Source organism: Mastomys coucha, unplaced genomic scaffold, assembly GCF_008632895.1.
Source record: "Mastomys coucha isolate ucsf_1 unplaced genomic scaffold, UCSF_Mcou_1 pScaffold22, whole genome shotgun sequence".
In the NCBI taxonomy this organism is placed as follows: domain Eukaryota; kingdom Metazoa; phylum Chordata; class Mammalia; order Rodentia; family Muridae; genus Mastomys; species Mastomys coucha.
Window position 1 is genome coordinate 242344038 of NW_022196905.1, and position 17784 is coordinate 242361821.

Genomic DNA, 17784 nt, shown 5'->3' on the forward strand with positions numbered 1-17784 from the left:
GGTTCTGTCTGGAGAGAAGAGGGAAGACCAAGTCTTACTATACAGCCAGAGTGGTCAGGAACTTGGAACTTTCCCGAGTGGAGAGATCACAGGCATGTGACACTATCCCAGCTTCTTTTCTGCACTTTTATTTTTGTTGAGAAGGGATATAACAATAAATCCTCTCTGAGTGAATGAGCAAGTGGATTCTGAAGCCTAGGCAATGCAACTGTGTTCCAACAAACAGTGAGCATAGTAGACACAGTGTTGTCTGCTGTGGGCCTGAGTCTAATGAACCCCATGAGGTATTGCCAAAGCACTGAGAGGTACTGCTAAACCTCCGGGACCAGTTTTTTTTTTTCTTTTTTTTCTTTTTTTTTTTTAATTTTTTTTATTTATTTAATGTATGTGAATACACTGTAGCTGTCTTCAGACATACCAGAAGAGGGCATTGGGTCCCATTACAGATGGTTGTGAGCCACCGTGCGGTTGCTGGGAATTGAACTCAGGACCTCTGGAAGAACTGTTGGTGCTCTTAACCGCTGAGCCATCTCTCCAGCCCGGGACCAGTTTTCTTAGCTGAGATATACTAAGTGCCCCACACCATGGCATGGGAGCCCAGGACCACAGTCCCTTTCTTTATCCCCTCTGATAGTATCTACTTTTTATCAAACTCTTTTTTAAAGATTTATTTATTTATTTATTTATTTATTTATTTATTTAATTTATATGAGTAGTTGTCTTCAGCCAAATCAGAAGAGGGCATCAGATCCCATTACAGATGGTTGTGAGCCACCATGTGGTTGCTGGGAACTGAACTCAGGACCTCTGGAAGAGCAGTCAGTGCTCTTAACTGCTGAGCCATCTCTCCAGCCCTATCACTCTTTTTTCAAGCAGGCAGCACAATGCTTTCAGAGTGTAGGAGGGAGTAAAGCCACATGCACATTACGGTCCCTGGCTCTCTAGCCCCACCTTGGGAAGGAAGATAGGTAGCTTCGGGGTAAACCACAGAGATCCATTCCTAGACAATGTGAAGCCCAAACCCAAATCAGAGGCTCATTGAGAAACCTGATGACCTGGAATAAAAGCCAAGGAAAGTTAAGCCACTTGGAGCATTAGAGACAGCTGACACCCAGGCCTCAGAAATCCCTGGCTCACCATTCCCCTTTCCTCCGAATCAGCTGTAACAGTGGGGACAAAGATTGGCTGTGCTGGGCTCAGGTTTCAACAGCAGCATTCTTAGGTACTCACAGGGAACCTGGCATTTGTGCAAGAGACAAACTACTCACCAGAGGGTTATGGCCATGGACATTTCTCCACTTGAGCACAGGCTCCATTAACACCTGGAAGGAAAGAAAACGTGTGACAGCATGCAAAGTCGAGAATACAGGCAGGCACTACAAGCCAAGGGTGGGGTGAACCCTCTGAATGGCCACAGCTCTTTCTAGGTGGGGGCAGTCCTTCCTGTGACTTCCAGAAATGACCTGCAAGTGATTGACTACAAACTGGCTCAGCCTAAAGAGGAATGGGCTTAGTGAAGTCAACCAAGCTCTTCACAGCTTGGAGACAAACGTGGGCAGCATCCCTGAAGTTCCACAGCCTTTGCTGGGACTGGCCCCGACGCACACTACTTGATAGGTGAGGACTCTCCACAGGGGCAGATCCAATTGCATGAACACAGAAACTGACAGACAAGATGAAATACATTAGCAAAATTGGCTCATGTCATTATGGAGGCTAAGACCTCTGTGTCATGGCAGGTTGTCTACAGCTGGGGTCCCAGGGATGCAAGCAGCATAGCTCAGTCTAGGTCCAAAGCCTGAAAACAGAGAGATCGATCATTGGTGTAATGCTAAGTGTGAGGCTGAAACCCTGGAACCTGGGGCCTCTGGCTAAGTCCCTAAGTCCTAAGGCTGGAAAGCCTGCAGTCTTGATGTGCCACAGCAGGAAGAGGGTGGGAATCCTTTTCTTTCCTTTTTTTTTTTGTTCTATCCAGGGCTGTGGCCAATAGCATGACCTCTTATATTAAAGGTGGATATTCCCTACTTAGTAAGGTCACCAATTTACCTATCAGTCTTCTCCAGAAACACCCTCTAAACGTGTATACAAGTAACATTTCATCAGCTCTCCAGGCACAGTACTGCCTCCTTGTTCCTGGGGGTGTGTTGCAAGATCCCCAGTGGATGCCTGAAGCTTCAGATACAACAAGCCTGATACATGCTGTTCTTTTTTCCTATGCTAGACAGAGGGATGGTTTACATGGGTGGGGTGAGGTCTCATTGGATACATCATACAATAATGCATAATTTAAATTTTATGAACAGTTTACATCGAGAAGTTTCTACTTAGTACGTTTAGATCCTGGTTGACCCTGGGTAACTGAAACCACACCTGAGTGTGGGAAGCTGCTGTAGTCTTTAATTCTGGCAAGGCGCCACCTAAGATTAACTATCACACTATATAAATTTTATAAGCCAGTTAGTTATCCTTTGCTTCCTCGTTTCAGCAGAGGTAACAGTGCTCACCTCAGAGGGGCTAAGCAAATAAGCATGGAGTCAATATATAATGCCATAAACACTTAGCATGCTGCTCTGGATAATTTTAGCTGCTGCTGCGGCTACTGTTGCTAACTGGCCCCAAGGTCTACAGTGAGGATATATGCACTTTTCAGGTTCTACTGAGGTCACTACTCAAGGCAGGTGCCGGGTCACTAGGACACCCTTTTCCAGTCTGATGACTGATGAGGCATCATGCAACACTGACAGCCAACATTAACTGCCATGAGAGGTCACAACACCAGGAAAGGTACCCGGAAGGAGGCAGAGCAGAACTCCCAAGTATCCTTGCCCAGTGGAGTCACACAAGACACACTCAATTTTCCCAGCAACAAGTTGTGACAACACATGTCAAGTGTTGCCTACCAGGGAAGCTGACCTGGACCTGGGAGCTCAGGGATCTCATAGGAACACAGGCTATCACTGCCTGGCACATACCAAAACCCCAGCTCCCCAAGAAGCAAGCAGTTGTTCAGGATGATCCATACTGTTGGCATCAGCAGCCCAAGCACAGGAAGTTCCCTTCTCAGGCAGGAACGGTGGGAACCACTCCATACAGGGGCCACGAGCCACATGCAACCATGATGGCCATGAAGTTTGACCACAGATGGTCCTCTTCTTTCAAGGGCTCTGTGTCCTCACTTGAAAACAGCCAGAGTTGAAGTGCATTATATACTAATGTGCTGGGCAGAATGCATACTGCCTTGGCAGCACTGTATAGTCAAATAAAATCCTAAGTTGAGAAATCATGACTTGCGGACTATCTGAACATCCAAACTGAGAATGCTGTAAATATTAACTGAACTCCAGACCACAGGGATTTAGTATCAAACACAGAATGAGAACAGTCCACTTCCTTCTTTAACACTGACTTCATGTGGACATGTTAACACCTGGGGTGTCCTACAGAGCTCCTCCTGCTTCACTCCATGAGGCCTTAAAAGCACCGATCACACGTGTGGACCGCACTGGCGGCTGGCATCAGCCTTCTGCTGGACAGGACTATCTGTGCCCTGTATAACTTATTCCACTGAGGTGTTTCAGGTTCCTGCAAACCCACTGTAAGAGCCATACCTCGACGTCTGCTGTATTGGAGAAGAACTCCAGGCATGTCGTCTTCCCACTTGCAATATTGCCCTCAATACAAACCTGGCAGAAGACAAATGCACATTAGGGATAAAGATAAAGCACCCGGAGGAACATGACGGAACAGCTAGGCTCAGGTAAATTAGCCAGGTTCTTGGTTCAGGCCAGAACTTTGAGTGGTAAGCTAAAACCCTGCCTCAGGAATCCCACCAAACAGTAACAGGAAAAAGCATCCCTCATGCTGAACCCTTCTGACAAACCCATGTGATCTGTCCACACCTACCCAGCCCCTCTTGTTCTTGTTTTAAATAATAAGCTAGGGGTCAAACCAGCCTCAGACATGTCAATCAAGCTGTCGACCACTGGACTACATCCTCAGCCCAAACCAACACTCCTCTCTCCCTGACACCTAAGTCACCTGACCTGCACACAACTTGTCTGCCAGTCAAGTTCTGAGCCCTTCCCCTGATCCACCCTTCAGATTGTGAGTCAGCTTTAAAAGTGTTCCATTTCCTTAACCTGACTCTTACTATGTGTGCCGTCTAGGATCCAACTTACTGACTGGTACAGAGAAGCCCTCATATTTTGGTTTGGGTTCTAGCACATCATAACAGGTGCACAGTTCAGTATAAGACAAATTGCTCCTTCAGACACTCCTACACATCCTCTAGGTGGAGAAGTGTCTACCCTATGATATAGTGGCCTGTTGCATCACACTGTGGCTAGAAGTATCCACTGATATGTGGTGATTTGCCAAGGCCGTTATCCAGGCAGGTGAGTTAAGTTTACACCCAGGCCCAACAGGACCCTTCCTATGACAGGTGATGCCTGTCACATTCCACACATTAACACCTATCATACCTCACCTCACCACACCCAATATAAAACTCTCCCTACCGAGCACACCATTAATTGGCAGCAAAGACCTCCAGCTCTGAACCTATCAAGTGCCCAGAATGGACAGTGACACTTCCCACAGACCAAGGCCATCCTCCAATCCCAGGTCCCACCAGCTCATACGATAGAACCCAGAGTAAATACAAAATGAACCCAAAGGAGATAGTGAAGAGCAAGAAGCAGCCCTGCAGGGCACTTCTCGGCCTATAGCTGCTGCTCCTTCCTGAAGACAACATGCCTGGAGTTCTCCAATGCAGCCCCCCGAAGGACCTACGCTGCACATCACTCCACATCTGATATTTCTTTCCTGTTCACCACAGGGACCTCATTGCCATTCAGACTGTTCACTTGCTCCTACCCACACCATGAAATCCTCAAGAGATGATAAGTGTAGACTTCAAATGTGCTCAGCCAGCACTCCACCCTCTTCTCTACACCTCATCCTAGAGCAAGCAACATATAAGTAGGAACACAAGAGGAAAAAGAGAATAGTCTGGCAAAGGAAGGCTTCTAATTTTTTTTTCTTTTTTAATGAGGGTTCACTATGTAATCCTCCTGCTTCAGCCTCCTGAGTAGAATTACAGGCATACACCACCACACTCAGCCCAGATCCTTCTTTTGTGAGTGTACATGTGTGGGTGTATGCATTTTTTACATGCATTCAGACTGCAGTTAACTTCCTTTAGCATCCTCAGCCTTATTTTGTGAGACTAGCCTGGGATTCTCCAGTCTCTGCTCCTCAGCACAGGGATGGCAAGCACATACTGCTTTTTACTTAAGGGTTGGGGATCCAAACTCAGGTCCCCGTGCTTATGCACTTTACCCACTGAGCCATCCCCACCAGCCTCTGCCTGATGTCTAAAAATATTTTATGAGGGCTGTTGGCCCACAGAAGAAATTTAAGTCGTCACATAGAAAGTATCAACCACAAGCTCAATGCAAAAGTAACACCATTGCCTTTTGGCCTGTTCCCCACATAGACTTTTCGCGGTTTTGTCTTTCAGCTGCCTGCTGAAGGCCTACTACATGCCTAGCACATCATATGGAAATATCCAGTCCCAGCCTCCAGTGTTCACAATAAATGTGAGGGTAGCAAAGAAAGTAATAGATTACAGAAACAGAAGGATGTGCTGCTGAAGTATGCAGGCAGCTCGGCCCAAAGATGTGTGTCTGTGCCGCAACTCAACCCACTTTGCCCCAGAGTCAGGGCCCAATCTCCAACCATTGTAACTGACATGGACGAGCATCTTTCTCTGGAGCTGGGAATGGAACTCAGCTGATGCTAAGCTAAGCACACACTACCAACTGAAATCCACCCACTCTCATTTTCGGTTTTTGGTTACTGACAGACAGAGTCAAGGCTGGAGAGATAGCTTAGCAGTTAAAGAGCACTGACTGCTCTTCCAGAGGTCCTGAGTTCAATTCCCAGCATCTGAAAGGGATCCAATGCCCTCTTCTGGTGTGTCTGAAGATAGCTACATAGTGTACTCATATACATAAAATAAATCTTTTATTTATGTGTGTGAGAGAGAGAGAGACAAAGTCTTGTTGTGTTGCCCAGGCTAACTTGAAATTCTCTATTCTCTTCTCAATGCTGGTATCATGGGCCTGTATCACCACACCCAACTCTACACCTTTCTTTTTAAGTAACATTATATATATATATATATATATATATATATATATATATATATATATATATATATATATATATATATATATATATATATATATATATATATGTATATGCATACATATATATATGTATATATACACATATATGTGTATATATATACATATATATATATATATATATATATAAATGAAAGTTAAACATTCTCATTGTAGGGGTGATTAAGATAGGCATAATGGCACATGCCTTTAATCTCTGTACTTAGCAGAGCTATAAGGGGTCTGTGTGAGCTCAAGGCCAGCCAGGACACAATTGAGACCCTGTCAGGAGGAATACAATAGTAATGATCAGCCATAACCCCACAGAACTGCCAATCAATTTGAACGTTTAATGAAAACCAAGGACAAACAAGTAGCATTTCTGCTACTCCTAGATGGAGACCTCCCCGATTAGTGGACTCCCGCTGTGGTCCACTACCATCTCACTCTAAAAGCAAATCAAATCACAATGCATGGCAGTGTTATGATCTGAATGTATCCCCTAAAGTTCACAAGCTGGAAACTCAGTCCCCAGTGCAATAGTGTTAAAAGAGTAGACCTTGCAGAGAGATTGTATAAACTCTGCCATCAAGAATGACTTGTGGGGGCTCAGTGGTTAAGAGCATTGGCTGCTCTTCCAGAGGTCCTGAGTTCAATTCTCCAGCCATCACATGATGGCTCATAACCATCTATAATGAGATCTGATGCCCTCTTTGGGCATGCAGGTGTACATGCAGATAGAGCACTCATGCATAAAGAATGACTTGTGGATGTGCATTCGTTGTATTGTGGAGGTAGGGAGGTAGGGCAGTTATCAGTGGACGGGTTCCTGATAAAAAAAGGATGAACTGTGGAGTGGATCTCTCTTTTCTTCTCTTCCATGGAATGAAGCATGCATGCAGCCTCCAGCAGACATTAGTCCTTCGGCCTTGAAATTCCAAGCCTCCAGAAACACAAGCCAAATAAATTTCTACTCCTCAAAGGTTACATGATACACCCTTTAATGCCAGCACTTGGGAGGTGGAGGCAGGAGGATCTCTGTGATTTCCAATTCAGATAGGGCTACATTTTAAGACAGTGAAACCCTGTCTCAAAAACTTAAAAAAAAAAAAAAAAAATTAGTCAAAGTTACACAGTTAATGGCAAAGCCCTTTGGTGGCTCTGCTGTTGGCATCTAGCACTCTCTCTCTAAGGACAGGCTATAAAGCCAGCCCACTGCTCTCTCTTCATCCTTACAACTACAGGGGGCATCCAGTCTTCCCAAGGCTATCCAGTCATCAGTGCCCCCCCTCAAAGCTCCAGACTCACTCACTGCTGTCTAGATTCACCATTGTCCTTCTTACTGTCCTCTGTCAGACTGACCTTACAATGCCCAATGCCAATGGCTTTGTTTTCAGGTCCCATAGTTCCAGCCCAGCGCTTCCCACACAGAAATGTACTTAAATGGCTATCAGTTATCCTGAGCCTGAGATCAGGCTCCACACTACACACTTTCTACAAATTGCAACTGTGCACCCCAGGGTGCATCAGACCATATCCAGACAGCACCTGGAACAGGCCCAACACTTGGCAATATTACCTCAACAATTATAAACACAATTCTATGTTACTGTCACTGTCATCCATATTCTCATTTATTTATATTTATATTTATATTATTTATTTTGGTTTGTCAAGACAGAGTTTCTCTATGTAGCCCTGGCTGTCCTGGAACTCCTCTGTAGACCAGCCTGGCCTTGAACTCTCAGAGATCTGCCTCCCGAGTGCTGGGATCAACACCACCTTCCTCTTCTAATTTTATATGTATAAATGTTTTGCCTGTTTATGTGTCTGTGCTCCAATGTATCCCTGGTGTCCATGAAGACCAGAAGAGGGGGGCTTGAATCCCTTGGAATTAGAATTAAACTGTCTGTGGGCTGTCATGTGTGTGCTAGAAACAAAACCTGAATCTTCTGTAAAGGCAACAAGAGCTCTTAACTGCTGAGCCATCTCCCCACCTTGAAAACCAAGCCTCCTCTCCCTGGGATGTCACTCCTGCTTCCCAGGGACACTTCTTCCTCCTGATTGGCCCCACTGCCCCCCAAGAGGGGTGCAGGGGAGGCACACCTTCCCCTCCAGACGCACCAAGGCACTCCAGCTGGCTTTTCCCAAGCCATCCAAGCGATAGGCTTTCAGCTTACAGAAATGGGCCCTGACCACTTGTAGTGACACGCAACCGAAATCCCAGTATTCAGGAGAGGTTGAAGCAGAGGGATCACAAATTTGAGGCCAGCCTGGAGTACATGGGGAGATGATCTCAAAGGAAGAAACTGAACCCTTGGGCTGTTGGTAACCAAAATATTGCTGCAACATTTAAACCTGCCCAACTTGTACTTCCTTTGAACCCTCTGACCTCACAGCCCTACTCTCAGAGCCTGCCTGTTAAGCACCTCCTGACTAAGATCACCCTGTGGACCCTCATGGATTCTCCAGTCTCCACTAAACAGAAGGAAGTGAGACTGCTTTCCACCACATCTGGGCGGGGCAATCGGCAGTGAAGCAAATAGGAGCATTTTAAACCGTTTAAATTGCGTCTCTGGCAGTTTCACATATACCTGAAGAAGAGCACTACCCGAATGCCCCGCTCCCACCTGTACACACAAGAAATGGCTAACGGTGGTGGGATCTGGGGAGAGGACCCCAGGCCAATAGAAGGTAGAGAGATTTTATCCCTGATATCGTCTTGGGTTTTTTGTTTTTTTTTTTTTTCCACTGTGCGCACCATTGTTTCGCTCTCCGCCTCAAAACTTGAAGAAATTAGGCTGGAGAAGGCATGCAAAGAGAAACTTACCACTGCTTTTTTCTCCTTATCATTTTCTCTATCTTTATCTAAAAAAAAAAAAGAAAGAAATCGATGTTTCAATTTTTCACTCTGCTCTGTGCTGACCTGATAAATGACCACGCTGTCATTTTGTATGCTTGCTCCTCGGCTTACAAAAAATGTTTACCATTCTTGGGACCCTCTATAGTTGGGTCCTGTATGTGACACTGTTCAGTGGCAGGCTGGGTCCAGGCCCATTTGTGCTTGCTTACTCTCCTTTGCTTGGTACACTCTACTTTCCGTTTCACCTGGATTGTGTGCTTAGGATTCTTCACAGTGCACACAGGAATGACCTACACTCGAGAGATTTTAAGGGGCGGCCAGTGGGTTTAGGGTTGGGATCCAGGCTCTCTGTTTTCTTGGCCAAGACCGGCAACACTGCCAACTCACCTGGCAGCAGCCCGAGGCCAATGAGAGATACGCCACCTGGCTTCCATTTCGGAAGAGAAAGATCCGCACTGCCAGCAAGAGTAGAAAGTCAGAAGCCTGAACCCGCCCCCTAGGTCCGCAGGCACCTGCATCCATTAAGGACTGATTAAATACAGGTCGTGCCCCAACCTCCCAGGCTTAAAGAATCTGATCCACCCCCCAAAAAAGGGACAAGAAGCCGCGTTTGGGCCCCCACCAAATGCGGGTCCTGACAGTTCTTTAGGGCTCCACTGTCCCCAGACCCTTCACGGGGACTAGCAGGTGAGGGGGCGGTGTCCAGTGCGGCCCCTACGAGGTGGCACAAAAAATACTAGTTACCCGGAGGCCAAGCGCGGCGAGGTGCCCACAGAGGCCCGGCGCCCGAATCGAGACTCCCTGGGCTCCCGGAGCTCCCCTGGCCCACGCTACGCAGCGACCGAGCCGCCCAACTACGCAGCGACCGCAGCAACATAGCCCCTGGCAGACTTGCAAGACCTACTTCCTTCCGGTGCGTCCTGGAGCCCCGCCCCGCCCCTCGCCTGGCCCCGCCCCTTAAGGGGTTCGCTCGTCTTTAGTCCTCTAGGCTAGACCGAAGAGATTCCATGTGAGGAGGATTGCCCAGCTTTCAGACTGCGGAATGGCCCTGACCCTAGTAGATTTAGAGAGTGGAAAGCTAATAGTGCCGTGAGCTGATTGGTTCCTTAGTATATCCGATTACTTCCTTGGTTGCCTGCTCCATCCACACCTTGCACTGCCTACTCAGGATGTCCTGTATTTTCCTTCTAAGAACTCTGCAAGTAGACCTTGTCAACTTGGGAACATTTTCCAAGCTTGTCCTTGGACTTTAAAGGGCCCTTGGTTTAATCCTCATCATCACAAAAAAACAAACAAACAAACAAACAAAAAAACAGTGTGAGGGACACAGGTGAGAGGGGATGAAAGACATTGTTTCCAGATCAGATCCCACAGTCTTTTGACATTTTCAATGTGTCAGACCCCTTGGGAAAGCATAGAAATATCTCCACTGAATGGACAAAAAGGAATAAGAAAAAAAAAAAGCATGTAAACCCCACTTGTAAGCAGGTAGCAAAAATAAACTTGGGTACTATAATTCACCCATTCAAGACCAATAAACCCAGATGTTGCCACCTTATGGAGGCAGTTTCAATGCGTGGGTAGAGAAGTTGTCCACTTCTTCCATGGGGCAAGATGCTGGCGGGAAGAAGAAAGACATTTTCAGGTTTTTGTTTTACTCTTTTAGATCTGTAACAAAAAGCCATTCCCTTAACAGGGCTTCCTGTTAATTTGTTCCGCACCTAGCGAAGGCAAAAATAATCTTCAAAATCAAAGTCAACGGGTTTTTTGTTTGTTTTGTTTTGTTTTGTTTTTTGTTTGTTTTTGTGAGCATCTCGGGGGAGAGGTTGTTGTTAACTTCTGGTCAGACTCAGCAGACTAAACAGGTCTTAGATGGGCAGGGCCCAAAGAGGTCTACACTGACTGGGGTTGTGTGCTAGTTAATTTTTATCACCAGAACACAATCTAGAAACATCTCAGGAAAAGGGAGCCTCAGTTGAGAAACTGGCTGTGTCAGATTGGCCTGTAGGCATGTCTCTAGGCCATCTTCTTGTTGCTAATTAATGAAGGAGGGTCTCCTCACTATGGGCAGAGACAGGCTTGCACATTCTGAGAGCAAGCACAGACCAACAGGGTCAGGCCATATAAGTTCAGGCTATATATTCTATAGCTATTGATGAGTGCCCCAGACTGTGGGGAACCTTGAATAGAGGAGCAGACAGACCCTTGCTTTATAGAATTTATATTTTTTATTTTAACTGATACATAATTGTATTTATTTACAAGATACCATGGGATGTTTTATCACATGTGCACATTGTGTGATATTCATATCAGGATAAGTATGTCTCTTCGGAATAATTTCCGTGCTGAAAACGTCCAAATCCCTTTCTTGTTGTAGCCTTTTAATTTTTAAATATAACAATACATTCTCATTATCCGTAGTCAATCAGACTAACAGAGCATCGGAACTTCTCTTGCCTAAGTCTAACTTACTACCAGGGAATCAATATTTTCTTGGGGGATATACTTATAATCTGGATGGGATCTCAAAAAATGCAGAGGAATGACTGGCAGCTCTAGACAAGGTAATCAAGGGACATCCTAAGAAGATGGCCTTTGAGATGCTCAAATGGCAAGGAAGTTGGACTGGCATTCTTGGGTTTTTCTCGCCTACTCCAACAGTGCTTCTCCACAGGAAAGCTCCAGGGCAAAGCAGTGGTGGGGACCTGGCCTGGGTTAAGCTAGGCGGGTCGACCTGCATGGCTCCAGATCTGAGCTACGGTTACGAACTTAAGAGACAAGCAGGCGGAGCCAGCGGGCCCGCGCTAGTGCGCACGCGCGCCTGGACTTAGGCGGAGCGCAGTACCGCAGGCCCAGTCCCAGCAGTTAGGGTGGCGGCGCGAGTCCTGGAAAGAGCAAGTAACTGAGAAGGCTTGAAAGAGAGGCGTGACTGTTGGGTCTGTGGGCAAGATGGAGTCTCCACAGCCAGACTATCAGACCTTCTGCTGCACTCTGAAATGCTTTGTGAAGACGTTGCGGTTGGTGAGGACCAGGGCGGGAACGCAGGGAGGTCGGTGGTCAGGAGTGCTCCCGGGTAGAGAAGACTGGGTTCGGAAGCCTGGAGCAGCATTGCTCGGCCACTTGGTTTCCAGCCACGCCTTTCCACGCCTTTCCACGCCTTTGATTGCTCTGTTGCTCAGTCGGACCGGAGAACCGTGGGGTAGAGTGGCTTCCCCTTCCGAAGATGCAGGGGCACGCCCATGGGTCTATCCGAAGGACTTTCACTTGGTGATAACCTACCAGACAAGGCAGCTGTAGTCTCACCACTCAGAAGCCATAAAGTTTTGTTTTTTTAAGTTTTGTTTTTATTTTTGTTTTTAAGTTGATGATCTTTTACTGTAAGTCAGACATTGAATGTTACCGAACTTAGAGCGGATGCAACTCGGAGCGAGAGCAAAGAGGAAGCTGCCCGTATTAGGGCTCCAGTCATAACATGGGCATTGCAGTCTGTTCTGGACCGCACTTTGGAGAAAGGAGATCGTCTTTAAAGGGTAACGTTCTCAGCTAGTTAGAGAAGTACAAACTGCCAGGTCCCAAAGAAACACTCAGTACCTGTAGCTCCTCCCAGAACTTTTCACCCCGCCCCTACCCTAAACTTCTCCAGCCCAGGGGCTGGGATTTACTTCTCTTCCCACCCACTCCCCGCCGCCCTCAGCTTCTTATTTCCATATAAACTGGCCATTTCAGCAGGCTCTCTTGGTCCCCAGTTCCTCTCCTGGTCCTCTTGACTCTCCCTCCCTCCCCCCATCCCCCCTTCCTCTCTGTTCCCCCGCCCCGCCCCCTCTCCTGACTCAATTTAATCTGACCACTTCCAGATACCTCTGGCTGTATCCTCCTTCATATCTACAATTACATTTTCTCCTCAACCATACCTAAAACCGATCATCAGTCGTGCCCTCGTTTTCACTGAACTACCATAGTAAAAGGAATGTAAGAAAAACTCAAAGAAAAGTAAATCGTTTATCAATTTGGAGAGCTGACATGAGATGGTTAAAAGTTACAGGGGAAACGTTTCCACATAACACGAAGAGTTTATTGTATTGAAGGTGTGCCAAAATTAAATGACCACCGCCAGAGAAGGCAGTATTTCCCAGACGACATAAGGCACAGGTGGGCACTAAAGAGGATGTTGTAAAGGCAATTCAAACTTCAGGTCAATGAGTAAAATTAATTGCATATGAAACCTTCCCCGTGGGGCTGGTGAGATGGCTCAGCTGGTAAGAGCTCCGCCCGAAGGTCCTGAGTTCAAATCCCAGCAACCCCATGGTGGCACACAACCACCTGTAATGAGATCTGACGCCCTCTTCTGGTGCGTCTGAAAACAGCTACAGTATTCTTACTTATTATAATAAATAAATCTTTGGGCCGGAGCAAGCAGGGACTGAGTGAGCGGGGCCTACCAGAGACAGCAGAGGTCCTAAAAGTCAATTCCCAATAACCAGATGAAGGCTTACAACTTTACCTGTACAGCTACTGCGTGTACCCATATAAAATAAATAAATCTTTAAAAGAAAAAGAAAAGAAACCTTCCCTGGGCCAGAAATCTGTGATTCTGAGAAATAGCCCCAAATTATGATTCATATGAAACATTCAGAAATGTACTCTGGAGCCAAGAAAGCGTTTACCTTTGGCTTTATTTACTCAAGGTGACTGGCCATCTGGAGTTTTACTTTATTCCAGAACCCTGAAAGAGATAGAAAGTTGGGGGGTGGGGTAGTGTTTACATTTGATATAACTTGTTTTTGTTCTGCTTTTGTTTGTTTTTTTAAAGATTTATTTATTTTATTTATATGAGTACACTGTAGCTGTCTTCAGACACACCAGAAGAAGGCATCAGATCCCATTATAGATGGTTGTGAGCCACCATGTGGTTGCTGGGGATTGAACTCAGGACCTCTGGAAGAGCAGTCGGGGCTCTTAACCACTGAGCCATCTCTCCAGCCCGTTTCGGTTTTGACAGGGTCTCACAGCATGTCTTTGGCTAGTGTTGAAAAATCAAGAGTTCCATCTGTCTCTACCACCCAGATACTTTAAAAAAAAAAAAAAAAGCTATTCATTTTATGTGAGAGTGTTTTGCCTGCCTGTATTTGTAGGTACCATACTAGTGTTTTGGTGCCTTTGAAGGTCAAAAGAGGGCATCTGAACTCCTGGCAGTGGAGTTAGAGATGGTTATGAACCACCATGGGGTGCTGGAAAGCAAATCCAAGTGCTCTGCCAGAACAATATATGCTCTTAACCACTGAGTCAAACCTCCAGCCCTCGGTATTAGTTCTCTACTCAGTGTAAGAGGCTGGATAATGGCTCCAAGCCACAGCTACTGCCCTGACAGAGAACGTGGGTACAACTTCTGGAACCCATGTTGAGTGGCTCCCAGCCAGCTGTAACTCCAGCTCCAGGAGATGGGACGCCCTCTTCTGGACACCATGGGCACTGCACACCTGTTACATAAAATAAATCTTTACACAGTTTGACTATTTAATGTGTTCCAACTTCTGGGCTAGTAGCTGGAAGAAAGAGCAACCAAGACAAAAGTAGATTCCTAACTCAGAATTCTTCCATTTAGTCACCAAGACAGAAGTCCCTGAATCATAAAACTTTTGTGTTTAGTCACCAAAAGTTCTTCAGGAGCCACCCACATTGGTTTTTGAGACAGGGTTTTTCAATGGCCTGGGGCTTGCCAATTAGGTTAGGCTGGCTAACCAGCAAACATGGGAGATCACCATCTCCACCTCCCCAAAGGTAGAATTAAAGGCAGAGTTTGAGTGTTCTGTCATATCCAGCTTTGGCCTTTTGTTTGTTTGTTTTTGTTGTTGTTGTTGTTTAATATTAATGTTGTACAACAAGTACTTTACTGACTGAGCCATGTCACCAACCACCAGAACAAGAAAAAATTGGGGGGGGGGGTGTAGTGTAGTGTGGTGGTTTGTTTCTGATTTGCTTGCTTGTTTGTTTGTTTGGTGAGACAGGGTTTCTCTGTGTAGTCCTGGCCATCCTGGAACTCACTCTGTATATCAAGTTGGCTTCAGAGATCTGCCTGCCTCTGCCTCCGCCTCCGCCTCCGCCTCCCAAGGGCTGGGATTAAATGCATGCACCTCTATGCCAGGCTCAGAATAAAAGTTTTTGCCTCATAGAATGCTTCCATTTAGTCCAGGACACAAACAAATGGTTACTGTATGTGATAGGGTGAAAGTAGGGCACAGTAGGGAGGCATCTATCGTTAGGTCAAAGAGAGGGGCACCTGAATGAAGGGCTAGTGACGAGAGAGCCTTCAGAATCTCTGCACTGAACAGTAAGAAGTTTGGTGCTTCGTGTACTCATTCAACAAGCACTCACTGAATGCCTGCCATCTGTAGTGAACAAGGCATTGACATATTGGGATGGGAGAGCAGGCAGCAGAGTCAACCACAATATAATGCAAAACATCCCTAGCCTAAATGCTATAAGAAAAGAGGAATAAAAGGCAGGGAAGGGGAGTGAGGGGGAGGGGGCGTTTGACGAAGGTTGCAGATTGTAGTCGCAGGGTGATAAAGTTAGGCTTTGTTGGGACGATATTGGTCAGAGTTCAGTGAGATGGAGTGTTAGCGATGAGAATACATTGTGAACAGGAAAAGCTAGTGATAGGAAGTAAATGAGGCAAGAATGTACCTGGACATAGGAAGGCTGGTAGTGGCAGAGGAGGCAGCAGAGAGCAGATAGTCAGATCAGAGATATACAGATTCCTATCCCAAATGCTTAAGACCAAAATTGCCTAGGATATTTGGAGTATCTACATGTATGTAATGAGATACCTCGGAGGTAGAACCCGACTTTAAATGCAGAATTGACTTACGTTTTATGTTTACCTTGTCCACATAGCCTGTGGGGTAGTAGACAGTGTTTTTAGTGATTTCATACATGAAGGTTTGTGCACATTAAACCATCAAAGGTCAGCTGTCATGCACAGCATTCAACATTTTTGGATTTTGACCCAGCACAGTGGTACATGCCTTTAGTCCCAGTATTTGGGGGCTTTCTGCACATATGAAAAAGTGGACTTGCTTTCCACTGGTCTCAGAAACCCTGCAAGAGAAGCAAGGGTGGAAGGAGGAGCAGGCAGCTTTGAATCCAGTAGGAGGTTAGAGATAACCTGTGAGAGTCACGAGTAGTGAAACTGAATAGGGAGGCAGCACTGGATAGAGCTGGATTTTGGGGGAGAGCTGGACGTGTTGAAAGTCAAGTGGTGAATGGGGTCATGAAGAAAGAAATGTAGATAGAAGAGACAAGAGGATGAAGGAACTCTAGCAGCCTGTGAGCAGTGAAGGCAGGACAGGGAGAACAAGGGAAGAGTGAGAGGGAGTTATTAAGGAAGTAGGACAGGACAATTCGTAGAGTCCTGGATGCTAAGTGAAGAAACTCGAGGCTGTGATCAGCTGCATTAGACACCAGGGGGACAGAAGCAAAGGAGGCCTGGGAGGTGACCACTGGAACTTTCATGGATAAACTGAGAGACATTTTTTGCTACAAAAGTAGATGGTAGCTGACTCCGACCTCCAAGACACGCAGTGAAAGAGGGACTGTACAATAGAGAACACAGACTTGAAGGAATTTTAGATAGACAAAATATGTGAGCAACTTTACTTTTTAGAAGGTCGTGTTGCCATAGTTGAAGGGAAAGACACTTGCATTTCCTGTGTGTGTCATTTGATCAATTGGACACAGTTACACACCTATGAAATTAGCTACCATAAGCAGGATAATCAATACAGCCATGCATGGCAAACCTTCTTAGGTATGGGCTGATTGCTTATTAACAGCAGTCCCATGAGATGACGTCACCTGGTGACATCAGTGCCATCTTAGTATCTGTATTTTTATGATAATTTGCACAACAAAATCACTCAATGTATTTCCCAGAGTGGATTTGTTTGATAAATGGCACATGATTGGCACCCAAGCCCCTAAAATGTTCCTCGTGGCCGTGGTAACCCCCTCTTCCTGCCTACTCTAGACCCAGGGGTCCACTCATCTGCTTTCTGTAGCTGTATTTTCTATAACATTTTGTGACCCTCCTTCAGCAGAGCTAATTCTTCAGACCTCGCCTTGCCACAGATAACCACACCTCTCTGCTCACCTCCTGCTAATTACCACGCCTCTCTCCAAGTTCCAGTTACGCCGGAAGTCCCGCCACCAGAGGCTGATTGGGGCAAGATGCTGACAAACTTGGGGGAGGGGGTTGCCTTACCTATGCTACCTGGTTTCCCTTGTAAAAAAAGGGAATTGAATGAAAGATGGCTGATTGAAACACATCTGTGTTTGGCTAATTTTTTACGAACATTTCATGTGGTTCAGGTAACTCAAAATGGCGTTCCAAGTCCTTGTCTCCATTCCAGAAAACCCATTCATACTTGTGGCTGCTGGACAGCTACAACATTTAGTTCTGTTTTGTATAAATATAGCTTTTACTGTAACTTCAGGTGAGCTTTTATTTCCTAGAATTTTCTATAAATGGCATAATTTATACTCATCTTGTCATCTTTCATCCATAACAATTATTTTAAGAGTCATCTATGTCATATGTCAATAGTATATCCTTATTAATACTTATAATTTTTTTGTTCCTAACATTCCTTGCATAGATAGACATGCAACATTCAACTGAATTTCAATACGAGATTGCAGATTACTAAGAGTTAAGGAATTGTGAGGAGTGGA

At 45.8% G+C, this 17784-nt stretch overlaps 2 protein-coding genes across 3 annotated transcripts in view; one reads left to right on the plus strand and one right to left on the minus strand.

The window, feature by feature from the left end:
* Tk2 (thymidine kinase 2) overlaps nucleotides 1–9950 on the minus strand; it is a 27051-nt gene extending 17101 nt beyond the window's left edge. The window contains exons 1-4 of one of the 2 annotated variants that reach the window (XM_031341092.1): nucleotides 9796–9950; nucleotides 9019–9056; nucleotides 3609–3683; nucleotides 1269–1322 (exon numbers count right to left, since the gene is read on the minus strand). In XM_031341092.1, the coding sequence (XP_031196952.1) occupies nucleotides 1269–1322; nucleotides 3609–3683; nucleotides 9019–9056; nucleotides 9796–9928 (300 nt within the window). In that variant the 5' untranslated portion in view covers nucleotides 9929–9950. Of the gene's footprint in view, nucleotides 1–1268; nucleotides 1323–3608; nucleotides 3684–9018; nucleotides 9057–9438; nucleotides 9507–9795 lie in introns of both variants that reach the window. The other variant, XM_031341091.1, reaches the window with a different exon arrangement.
* A 1915-nt stretch (nucleotides 9951–11865) lies between these two features.
* The window catches only part of LOC116070005 (chemokine-like factor), a 67742-nt gene continuing 61823 nt past the window's right edge, over nucleotides 11866–17784 (plus strand). Inside the window, exon 1 of the mRNA XM_031341093.1 lies at nucleotides 11866–12075. Coding sequence (XP_031196953.1) covers nucleotides 12004–12075 — 72 coding nt within the window. The 5' untranslated portion in view covers nucleotides 11866–12003. The remainder of the gene's footprint in view (nucleotides 12076–17784) is intronic.